Source organism: Silene latifolia, chromosome 9 (genome assembly GCF_048544455.1).
Source record: "Silene latifolia isolate original U9 population chromosome 9, ASM4854445v1, whole genome shotgun sequence".
NCBI classification, from domain to species: domain Eukaryota; kingdom Viridiplantae; phylum Streptophyta; class Magnoliopsida; order Caryophyllales; family Caryophyllaceae; genus Silene; species Silene latifolia.
Genome location: NC_133534.1, coordinates 2,192,996 through 2,204,416, shown reverse-complemented (window position 1 = coordinate 2,204,416; position 11,421 = coordinate 2,192,996). Strand labels below are relative to the sequence as shown.

The following is an 11,421-nucleotide window of genomic DNA, read 5'->3' as shown; positions in this document are numbered from 1 at the left end:
CCAATCAAACAACAGACTGTAGCCCAAAAAGTTGCTTGCTATTTCCGATCCTTGGTTACAGAAATGGCAGGAAATGGCAATTGTTTCTTAAGGTGACGGATGAACAGGTATGTTCAATATGGCTTAGAGAAATTTTAACTGTTGATGTTCTTAGTTCTTACAGTATTTGACACTGTCTTACCTGGGCACCAAGTACACAACATTTAGGGTATGTGTACATTTTGCTCAGTAAGTGGATTATACATCTGATATAGTACATGAGATGTTTTTTTTTTTTTTTTTTTTTTTTGACAACAGTACATGAGATGTTATAGTTTTTGAGTATTCAGATAAAGTTTTTGAGTTTTAATTTAAAAATTTTGAGTTTTATTATAAAGTTTTTGAGTTCATTTACTTAAACATTAATCTCAAAAAGTTACAGTATAACTCAAAAAAATTACATATAAGCTCAGAAAAATTTGATTTTCAAAAAAAAATACACAAAAACTCATTAGGTGTGAGTAGTATGATGTACAATCCTTTTTCTCCATTTTACTGGGCATAATTACTCTCAAACTTATACCAAAATTTTAGGTTTGGTTCCAAATCGAAATTTTTGATGTCGTCCGATATCCGGTCCATCACTTTTCATCATTTTGATTCCGGTCTGGACCAATGCATATTTATTCTTTTATTAAATAGCAGATGGAGAACTCCCTGATTTTTTTTTGGATTTTTAATTTGCCGCAAGGGTGGAGTCTAGTGCTTAAAATTTGGGTGAAATATCCAGAAGACCCAGGTTCAAGCGAGCCCATCATTTTCGAGCAACTGCGGGTTCATTCGTTACCAAGAAAAAAAGAACTCCCTGAATTTCCCACTCAATGATTTTTAATTTTTTTTTCCACCCAAAAACACCCAACGTGACACCCTCTACTTCATCTCCAACAATACCATTATACTACATACCATTACTAATTCTCCCAACCAAATTGACCTCTCCAACCAAAACGACAATGTCAACAACACTAAACAACGACGATGATGACCCATCATCCTCGCGATGCACCACTTTAAGCACCCCAACACCACCATACCTACCACCGTCCTTATTATCAACCCGCCTAAAATGGGACGTATTCCTAAGCTTCCGCGGCGTTGACACGAGATACACGATGACAGAGTCACTCTGCACTGCGCTTGAACTCAGCGGTCTACGTGTATTCATCGATGGTGCAGGAATGGAGAAAGGTGACATCATTAAATCATCACTTGATGAAGCCATTGCTGACGCTGCTCTTGCTGTTGCTATTATTTCTCCTAAGTATGGTGATTCTTCTTGGTGTCTTGATGAGCTTTGTGGTATTTTCGAGTGTCGGAAGCGGGTTATTCCCGTGTTTTATCGGGTCAAACCGTCCGATATCCGGTGGCTGGAGAGGAAATTCGGAAAGAATTTTACTTCTATGGTTGACAAGAATAAAGAGTATCAAAAAACTGAAGAAAATAAGGCCGAGGCTGAGGCGAATGTCGAAAAGTGGAGGAAAGCTTTGAAGGATGCTGCTGGTATCTCTGGGTATCCTTGTCCGAAACAGAGGTACTCTCCCCGTCTCAGTCATTTGTTTAATTTTTTTTTTTCGGTATGTTGATAAGATTGACAAGAACTTGCCTGGAATCCCTGGAATAATTTGGAGGTAAATTTTAATCGGGAGAGAATTATTAGGGAAGTCAATTACGCATAGGGCCTGACTAGGGAAGTCAATTACTTTGTCCAGTTGTGAAATTCTCGCAAATTTTATTTGCTAACAAAAATGTTTTGATGCTCACACCTATTTCAACCAAAAACTTACCCCTTCCGTCCTAATAATTTGTTTACTTTTACTAAAAAACCCCTCACAAATTCACAATGACATAGAAAAGGTACATATGAATATACGGAGTAAAAAGTAAACAAATGATTGAATCAGAAAGAGTAAGGTATCGTTTGGTTGATCAAACAATTGGATTGATTAGAAAGAGTAGGTAATCCGATTCCCCCTAGGCATTGGAAATTGAAGGAATATTAAATATTACATTTGGCCAAAAAAATGGCAACCAAACAACTCCTAATTTTGTAATTCTTGGGATTTTTTTCAATTCCCATGTTTTTCAAGGGGCAACCTAACAACACCCAATAGTTTAAGCTTATCGTTGAGGTTGAGAGTTGAGACGCAATCAATAATTTTATAGGTTAATACTAAATTGAACTTGGGATCTCATGTTTATCAAACTTTGATACCATATAAGAAGACCATCTCAAGTCTGGTTGATTTAGTTGATGCCCAAGTCAATGGTTAATTGGTTATATCTTAATTGATTATGCCTCTACCATTAGTTTAAGCATTTGGTTAATGGTTATCTCATATATTATGAAAGCTTGGTGACCTTATGGTTTCCAATCCTAGAGTTTCTAAAATCTCACAAGTGGAATTTGTGCATATGGTACGGGAAGAATACGGTATGAGTGAGCTTGTGCCATAGTAGACTTTAGAAATGCATATTGAACTGCATTATACTCTGGCCGATACTGTAATTTTTACTATGACACTACACCATGGTACAGAAGTATAAAACTCTCCTGTAAATCTCAAAAATTGAGCTAATAAATGATGATGTATTCTTCTAACATTGCTCATTTGCTCGGCTTGAATGTGTACAACATGACAGTGATGATCCGGAGGTCATACAACGCATTGTGAAGCAGGTCGTGGGAGAGTTGAAGAACATTCCAGAATACGTGGCAAAATTCACAGTTGGGTTGGATTCTCGTGTGGATCAAGTGTTGGATAACTTGGATATTCACTCTAATGGTGTTAAGTTTCTTGGTATTCACGGAACTCCTGGTATAGGCAAGACAACCCTGGCTAAGGCTGCCTTCAACAAGCTGACAGTTTATTTCGAAAGACGCTGCTTCGTTGCCAATGTCAGAGAACAATTGGGTAAGGAAGGGGGCATTTTAAGTGTACAAAACAAACTTATAAAAGATCTTTCCATTGGGAGAGTAATGTTATCAAAGCAAGAAAGTCTTGGGAAATTAGCATTCAAGGAAATAGTTCATGAGAAACGAGTCTTGGTTGTGTTAGATGACGTGTCTGAGGCAAACCAACTCGAAAGGCTTGGCATTGTTCGAGACTGGCTTGGAGAAGGGAGCAGGGTAATTATTACTAGTAGAGACATGGAAGTATTACGCCATTTTTATGGTAATAATGATCAGCTGCACGAGGCAAAGAAGCTAAGTCAGTCCGAGTCACTCAAACTGTTTAGTCTTCATGCTTTGGGAAGAACAGAACCTACAACAGAATATCTGAAAATTTCTGAGGATATTGTTAAGCAAACAGATGGACTTCCTTTAGCTCTAGAAGTGTTTGGGTCATCCTTGGTTAAGAAAACAGTGAGTGAGTGGGAGGATTCTTTGAAAAAATTGAAGGTGTTTCAAACTGAAAAACTTCAGGGTGTACTCAAAATCAGCTATGATGCTCTTGATACCCAAGATCAGACTGCATTCCTAGACATATCATGTTTGTTGCTTCAAATGAATATGGAGAGAGGGGATGTGGTGGATATGTTGGAGGGGTGTGATTTAAGGGGCGAGTTAGCAATTGGAAACCTTGTTACAAAATCTTTAGTGAAGATATCAGAAAGCAATAAATTGTGGATGCATGATCAAATTAGGGATATGGGTAGGCAAATTGTTATGGATAAAAACTTCGATGATCCTAGAAAGCGAAGCAGACTTTGGCATTCTCATGATATAAGGAATGTTCTCCGGCTTGAAAAGGTAAATCTCAAATAATGTTTTTTTTTTTTTTTTGGCATGAGACTGACAATTGACATCCCATTTGAGCACTAAACATATTCTCCCAGTCTCTGTCACAGTAAAAATTCTTGCATGAGACTGACTTGACAAACGAGTTATTTAGATAGGATGTTGTTTGGGTCATTATGGCTTTGGATTATTTGGGTATGATATATCATGTCAATTAGAGTTTGAGCAGAGGGTCACGGGTCATATCAATTCAGACCTGTGTCTAGTTCGGGTCTGACTATTTAGGTTTAAGTCTGGTCGGTTTGGCTGGAGTCAGCTTTGTACTTTTGTCAGGTGTAGTCTAAATCAATAATATTCGTTTCCTTTAGGCATGTTTTACGTGGTGGTGAACGAGTATTGAACACCCTAGCTGACTTGCATGTGCAAACGTAAGCTAATGGCAGGAACTCAGGGAGAGGGACTTAGGCAGTATGATGCAGTTGTGCAGTTGAACTATCTTAAATTGAGGTCGTCTCAGCATTAATCAGTTAATACAGGAATATTTTTTTTTGACAGCGAATACAGGAATATTTGTATTTGAAAATCTGAAGTTGGTTTCATAAGTCTTAATTTATAGAATTTAGCATCTGTAAGAAGCTGTCTACATTGTGTGGTTGATTGCAGGCTACAAGAGCGATTCGTGGCATTGTTCTTGATATCAAACAACCTCCAAATGATGTACCAATTGAAATAATAAACTGGTATGCATTTCGAAGATATCCCAGCATCACTACTGCCTTCAACTACCTGTTCGAAAAATTCAAGAATCTTATTAGGCAAGAAGCAGATGAAAATGACAATGCCATTCTTCACACAAGGTCATTTGAAAAGATGGAGAACCTGAAACTACTTGAAATTAATTATTCACAGCTACGAGGAAACATGAAATACATGCCATCTGTGCTGAGGTGCCTGCAGTGGCGAGGGTGTTCTCTGAAGACTCTTTCCGAAAATATACCTGAAGAACTTCGTGTGCTTGATGTTTCAGGAAGCAATATTCAACAACTTTGGTCCTCGGGCTGGCCTCGCTGGCTTATTCAGCAACTATGTCCCTCAGGTTTACCTTTCTGGTTTTCCAACAAGGTATGTAGCCTATCTGTGACAATTACTTGACTTTTTCGAGTAAGGGGAGTCACAAGAGCAATTTTAATGTTTTAATGTTATTCTAATTAGGTCCTGATTACTACTGCTCAGTGACTTAAACATCTAGCTTAGCTGACATCTACTTCGTAACAGTTAATCTTAACGTTCCGTTAACTTGGCTGACATCTGCTAATGAGTTTTATTGATCTGGTAATTACAGTCTACCAAGCATGACATAGCTGTGAATATATCTTACTTTGCAGGTAGCTCGTAACTTGGTGGTGCTAAATCTCTCCAACAATCCACATCTAACTGCTCTACCTGACATGTCAAGCAATAGACACTTGGAAAAGCTACTACTTAAGCAATGTGTTGGACTGACTAAGATTCACAATTCGATAGGGAATATGGATTCCTTGGTTTACGTAAACTTACAAGGATGTTCAAATTTGGTTGATTTTCCTAGTGACATCACAGGAATGAAACGTCTTAAAGAGTTGATCTTGTCTGACTGCGCCAAATTTAGAGGACTACCATCTGACGTTCGAAGCTTGAAGTCCTTGATCCAACTACTTCTTGACGGCACAGCAATAAAAGATCTTCCTGGATATTTGTTCCGTCTCACACAGCTTGAAGTACTTAGTCTAGACCGTTGCTATCAGATGGAACAGCTGCCTCAATGGATAGGGAGTTTGAGTTCTCTAAAAGATCTCTCACTTAATCAGACAATGCTGAAAACGTTACCTGATACTATTGGATCATTGTCAAGCCTTGAGAAACTAAGTCTAGTGCATTGCTCGTCACTAGAAACTCTTCCGGGTTCAGTAGAAAGCCTGAAGTCCCTGGTTGAGTTGCACCTAACTGGAACTTCAATCAAACAACTTCCTCCATCTATTTGTTCACTATCCTATCTGAAGGTCTTATCAGCCGGACAATGCAGTTCTTTGTCCCTACTGCCTGTTACAATAGGAGGACTAGCTTTTGTCACTGAGCTCCAGCTAGACAACACAGCAATTACATGTCTCCCCGATGAAATTTGTTCCTTGACATGTATTCGGAAGCTTGATCTGAATAATTGCAAATCACTTGCAAGATTGCCTAAATTGATTGGTAAATTGTCGAATCTTAACATTCTTTGGATGATAGGTGCTGCCATTAAAGACTTGCCAAAGTCCATAGGGAAATTGGAGAATCTTACCTGGTTAAACTTGAATAAGTGTAGTGAGCTACGCCGACTACCTAACTCCATAGGAACATTGAGATCCTTGCACATACTTATGATGGAGGATACTGCTATCACCTTCTTACCTGAAAGTTTTGGGACGCTTGAAAGCTTAATGGTATTAAAAATGAAGAAGGCAGTCCATGCTCCAACAACAGTTAGGTCTGCTGATGCAATGGATGAGTCCTCTCACGACAACTTACATGGGATCCCCGATGTACTTCCTACTACTTTCTGCAATCTCTCTCGTTTGGAAGAATTTGATGCCCGGGGATGCAAAATTTCAGGTATTACCATTTCAGGTGTAGCCAAAGACTCCCTAATCTTTTGTTGTGGAAGGAATATGATGGAATGAGGTAAAATAGCTCACTAAACTACTTGAGCTTTTGTAATGTAATGTGAAGTTGCATTTGCTCGATGCAATTTATGATGAAATTTTCATTATGGGTCCCGTGAAAACAACCTTTTCGTGTCAAACACACGTAGGGATGTAGATGAGTTTCCTCCACTTATGAGCCCATCGGAACAGATTTGGTTAGAGCTCAGCTCGAGCTCAAGCAAACCGATCTTGAGGTTGAGAGCTGTCGTTGACCAAATCAGTCTAGCCCGAGGGTAGTAAGGATCAGATGGAGAGCTCGTTTTTTTTTTTTTTTTTTTTTAATTACTTTTTGTATTTCATAATTATATTTATTTGTTTTAATTATATGTGATTTTTGCATTTAATTTTTTTTAAGTATTTTATTACGGAGTATTATACTCCGTATATATTGTGTATTAAGATTAAAAAATGTGAGAAATGAACAAAGAAAATAATGATTAAATCAAGTTCCTGCATCAGTTTTTTTTTTTTTTTTTTTTTTGTCTGAACGAGTGTGGTCTAGGCGTGTAGCCGAGCCTGAACTCAAGCTCAAATTTTTAAGCTGATCTTGAGCAGAGATCAGCTCAATTGCACCCGTATTAAGACATAGATTCATGGGCGTAAAGCTCGTACGACCCCTCGTACGTCCAACCTCGCTTGTCTTGCCATGGGCAGAATCGTTTTAGTATACTGGGCTAATGGTTATTGCATGCAAAATTGCAGGTCAAATACGTGATGATTTCGTCATGTTGTCTAAGCTAAAGATTTTGAACCTTGGGAACAACAGTTTTCATAGCCTTCCTTCCACTTTGGAGGGACTTTGTTTATTAAAGAATCTCTCACTTCGTCACTGTGAAAACCTGAGGTCTCTACCTAGGTTACCTTCTACGTTGGAATTGCTAGAATGTGCAGACTGCTACGCACTTGAAAGTATATTTGACCTGTCAAATCTTTATTGCTTACAAGAACTGCAACTTGCAAACTGCGACAAACTTACCGATGTTCCAGGCCTTGAATGCTTGAAGTCTTTGAGAAGGTTGTACATGGGCAGCTGTACTGCAAGTGCTTCTGCTGTCAAAAGAAGACTAAGCAGGGTATAATCTCCTCTAAAAACCCTTTTTCCATTATATATATTCTATATGTTTTATCAAAGGATTTTTGTAGTTTAATGAACCAGAACTTGATTTTTTGTCAGAATACAAAATTTTGTTTATACTGGGGTCCGCTTGGATTAAGGGTAACTGTTAGTAGGCAAATGGGGGTAAAACAAAGGCGAGACTGGTTGAAGTGATGTCAGTAAAGAGAAGGAGAATAGGGTGGCTGAGGAGCTACTACTCTCATATGACTTTATAAGGGTAATGCATAATCCTGGGCGGCTGGCGGGTAATTATTCCCCCTTTTATGAGTAAGAGTAACTATTAGCCCGTAAATTCCTTCCATTAATTTGATTCCACTGCATGTACTTCTGGATCAATTTTGTAGATGGCAATATATGTAAGACAAAATTGAGAACAACATTCATGGAGTTTTTTTTGGGATCCTGATTACCTAAATATAGAAATATAGTTTTTTTCTTTGGTTCAAATGAGCGCATTATGTAGCGGGTAAGAATCGAACCCCTAACTTCATGGTTAGGGTAAGAGAGCTCTTGCCACTTGAGCTAACTCTTGTTCTCACCAAAATATAGAAATATAGTGAATTGATGAATGTACGAACTTCTACTTCCAATCCCAGCAAGCGGTTAATTAGTCTAGTGCAGGTTAGTTAGTCTAGTGCAGATGCCAGATATTATTACTATAGTAGAAGCACAACTCACGTTAGTTCATAGTTCAGTTCAGAGGAATGTAACTTGTCATAAAATGGTTAATGTGCAGGTTACTCTGAGGAACTTGAACAATCTGAGTATTCCCGGCAGTGAAATCCCTGGTTGGTTTCATCGGGAGGCAGTCAGTTTTGTAGCTCATCCAAATCTTGCCATAAAAAACGTCATAGTCGCTGTGGTGGTTTCTGTGGACCAGCATAAATTAGATGATGTATATAAAAAAGTGCCTAACATTATGGGTATTCAAGCTCGGATTCTCAGACAGAATATGCCTATCTTCAGTACTACATTGAATTTAGCAGGAGTTCCAATGACAGCAGAAGATCAGCTCTACCTGTGTAGATTTAAAGATTATCATCCCTTGGTATCATTGTTAAAAGCAGGTGACATTATACAGATTTTTCAGAAAATTGAAGCTGCTAATGGTGTGGAGCTGAAAAAGTGGGGTATATTTCTTGTGTTTGAAAATGATGATGATTATGTAGGGAATGAAGATTCACTCCCAATAGATCTACAGTCTGTAACCCATAGACTTGCTTGTTATTTTCAATCCTTGTGATCGGATTGGCAGGAATTGGCAATTGTTTCGGAAGGTGGCCTATGAACGGGTATGTTTTCAATATGGTTGCTGTTTTCATTGTTGATGTTCTTACTGTATTGCTTAACAGAGCACCGTAAGGTGTTTGTAAATTCGGCGCTTTCTAGTGACGATGCAAAAATGGTCGTCAATGAAAATTTAGGAAGAAAAGGCAAAAAAATGTAGGGTTCTGACTTCTGACTTCTGGCTTTCAGCAAGGCAATTTGTTCTGACTTCTGACTTCTGGCTTTCAGCAAGGCAATTTGTTCATTCCTTATTACATAATATTAGGAACACAGAATTACATAGTCAAAATTCTGCTTAAAGTTCATTGATTATTAGGATTCTAAAGATCACAATAGGCACCAAGTCTTACAAACTCAGGAAAATCTTTAGGAATTATTACTAAGCCTCTCCATCCCAAAGCTCCTCAACTGTTCGGAAAGGTCCAAATGGTGAAGTGTAATCCAATCCCGAGCATGTTCTTGCTTGAGGAATGGTACTAATCTTCTCGTGATCCTCTGGAGTTAGTTCCCAGTCGAAGATCTCAAGGTTCTGTTTCATCCTGTCCTTGTTGAAACTCTTCACCACCACTGTGATTCCTTGCTCATACGCCCACCTTAGTGCAACCTGCCCGGCACCAATCATGTTTCATTCCATTTCTTATTCGATATTTAGTAGTATATTCCTAAGTAAGAACAATGAAAAGGGCAATAAAAAGAAGTGATAGAATGAAAGATAACCTGAGCAACTGTCTTTCCTTTCGCATTTGCAATTTCCTTAAGCAAATTTGACTCCATCACACCATTATGTCCGCCTAAGGGGCCTCCCAGTGGCGAATATGCTGTCACCACAATTCCTTTTGTCTTACAGAATTCTATCAGCTCCTTTTGTTGCCATGTTGGGTTAACCTCCACCTTCAAGATTCAGCTCAAAGGTCACCAATTTTCTCAATATTCATTTCGGAAGTTACATAAGTCGAGTCATTTGTTGTGTATGCTACTTTGTTATGTGTACCTAGACCTCACAAAACTGACCAAAACCTGAACTGTGAGCTAAGCCCTGATTGAACTGATATAGCAGGGCCGAACTTTGCTAGTGAGAGCAATGACTGACCCGAAAATGACCCATTTCAAATTGACGGTAAATGACAGGAAATGACCCACTTGGACTCTACTGACCAGATGTCGCGAACTGTACTCATCCGAACTGAAATGACCCGTACCCAAATGACCTGATAAATGTTAAATGTTTTTTGCATCAGCCTTACTAAGCTTAGAAAATTTGTATACTAATGTTCAAGTTTTGTTGCAAATGTTGAGGACTGACCTGATTGACAGCAGGTGGGATGGTGGCAGTAGCTAGAAGTAGTTCCAGCTTCTTACGGGTAAAATTGCTGACACCAATCGCTTTAGTGAGGCCGAGTTTTTGGCACTCTTCCATAGCAGCCCACACACCCTTGTAGTCGAAAGGACGAAAGTCTTCAGGTTGGATAGGATAAGCTGGTGGCATCGGCTTCCCGCTTACAGGCCAATGTATGAGGTACAAATCCAGGTACTCCAACTTCAGATTCCTATTTTTTCACATAAACACACTCAACTCAAACCCTTAAAATAACACTTGTATGTGAGATCCGTATATCGTTTGTACTATTCATTCTTTCTTTTTCGGGTTGTCCATATTTAAAGTTCTTACTCGAAATCTTTCCTCTTTTGTCTATTATTTGTGATCACTATACTCTATGATCACTGAGGACTCGGTCTTTCCATGACTAAAACATCACTGATTAAAAAAACAAAATGCTATATTTACCAGTTAGTCTTATGACGGAGTTATCCATCTCAACATTAAAACGGGGTATATAGGACAAATCTTTTACTTTTCCCTATGCATTCTGTTTGTCTTACTAATATTATTTGCTTAAGACGGATACACACGTCTTAAATAAGAATTTGCATTTACAGAAAACAGGGACTTACTGTAAACTGGTTTTAAGTGCAGGAACAATAAGATCAGCATGCCCATCACTACACCAAAGCTTAGAAGTAATGAAAAGCTCCTCTCTTGAACCAACCATACCGCGGTTAAGCACCTCTGAAATACCTTCACCAAGAGCATTTTCAGTGAAGTAAATGGTAGCTGTATCAAAATGCCTGTAACCCACCTCCACCGCCTCCAACACCGCGTTTTTCGTCACCTCGTCTGGCACCGCTGGGTTCGGTGCCATGCCAAGGCCCAATACTGGCATTGACACACCACCATGGTTCAGTCTTATGGTTGGGATTGCCATACTTGTTTTTCTGGAGGTTTGTCAATTTGTGAGGTTGTGACTTGTGAGTATGTGACTAGTGCATTAGTGCTAAAGGAAGTGTCTTTATTATTGATTGAATTGAAAGTTTGTGGGTCTTTTGTTATTTTGTGTAAGGCAGGTGCCACGTTTTGAAGGACTGAATGTGACTAGCATTATGGGAGTATGAGAATGATTAGGGACCGACGTCCAATTCTTACAAGTCTACTGAGTAGTGAGTAGTGACTATAATGT

The 11,421-nt window shown here is 38.8% G+C and overlaps 2 protein-coding genes across 5 annotated transcripts; one reads left to right on the top strand and one right to left on the bottom strand.

The window, feature by feature from the left end:
* The first annotated feature begins 9 nt into the window (after positions 1–9).
* Positions 10–8,922, top strand: LOC141598656 (disease resistance protein RUN1-like). Of its 4 annotated transcripts, XM_074418369.1 has the most exons (7): positions 10–107; positions 1,216–1,570; positions 2,680–3,790; positions 4,442–4,900; positions 5,164–6,409; positions 7,204–7,574; positions 8,355–8,922. In XM_074418369.1, the coding sequence occupies exons 2-7, from the start codon at positions 1,218–1,220 to the stop codon at positions 8,859–8,861; spliced, it is 4,047 nt and encodes a 1,348-aa protein (XP_074274470.1). In that variant the 5' UTR covers positions 10–107; positions 1,216–1,217; the 3' UTR covers positions 8,862–8,922. The 4 variants fall into 4 exon arrangements, 3 of the variants coding, with proteins under 3 accessions (XP_074274470.1, XP_074274471.1, XP_074274469.1); XR_012523608.1 differs by lacking the exon at positions 10–107 and having other exon boundaries at positions 806–1,570; positions 5,164–6,478; XM_074418370.1 differs by lacking the exons at positions 10–107; positions 8,355–8,922 and adding an exon at positions 7,676–7,818 and having other exon boundaries at positions 806–1,570.
* A 183-nt stretch (positions 8,923–9,105) lies between these two features.
* On the bottom strand, positions 9,106–11,260 carry LOC141598662 (non-functional NADPH-dependent codeinone reductase 2-like). Its single transcript, XM_074418376.1, has 4 exons — positions 10,859–11,260; positions 10,209–10,452; positions 9,623–9,796; positions 9,106–9,509 (listed from the first exon to the last, which is right to left on the bottom strand). Exons 1-4 carry the CDS (start codon positions 11,167–11,169, stop codon positions 9,285–9,287), a joined length of 954 nt encoding a protein of 317 aa, XP_074274477.1. The 5' UTR covers positions 11,170–11,260; the 3' UTR covers positions 9,106–9,284.
* Positions 11,261–11,421: the final 161 nt, after the last annotated feature.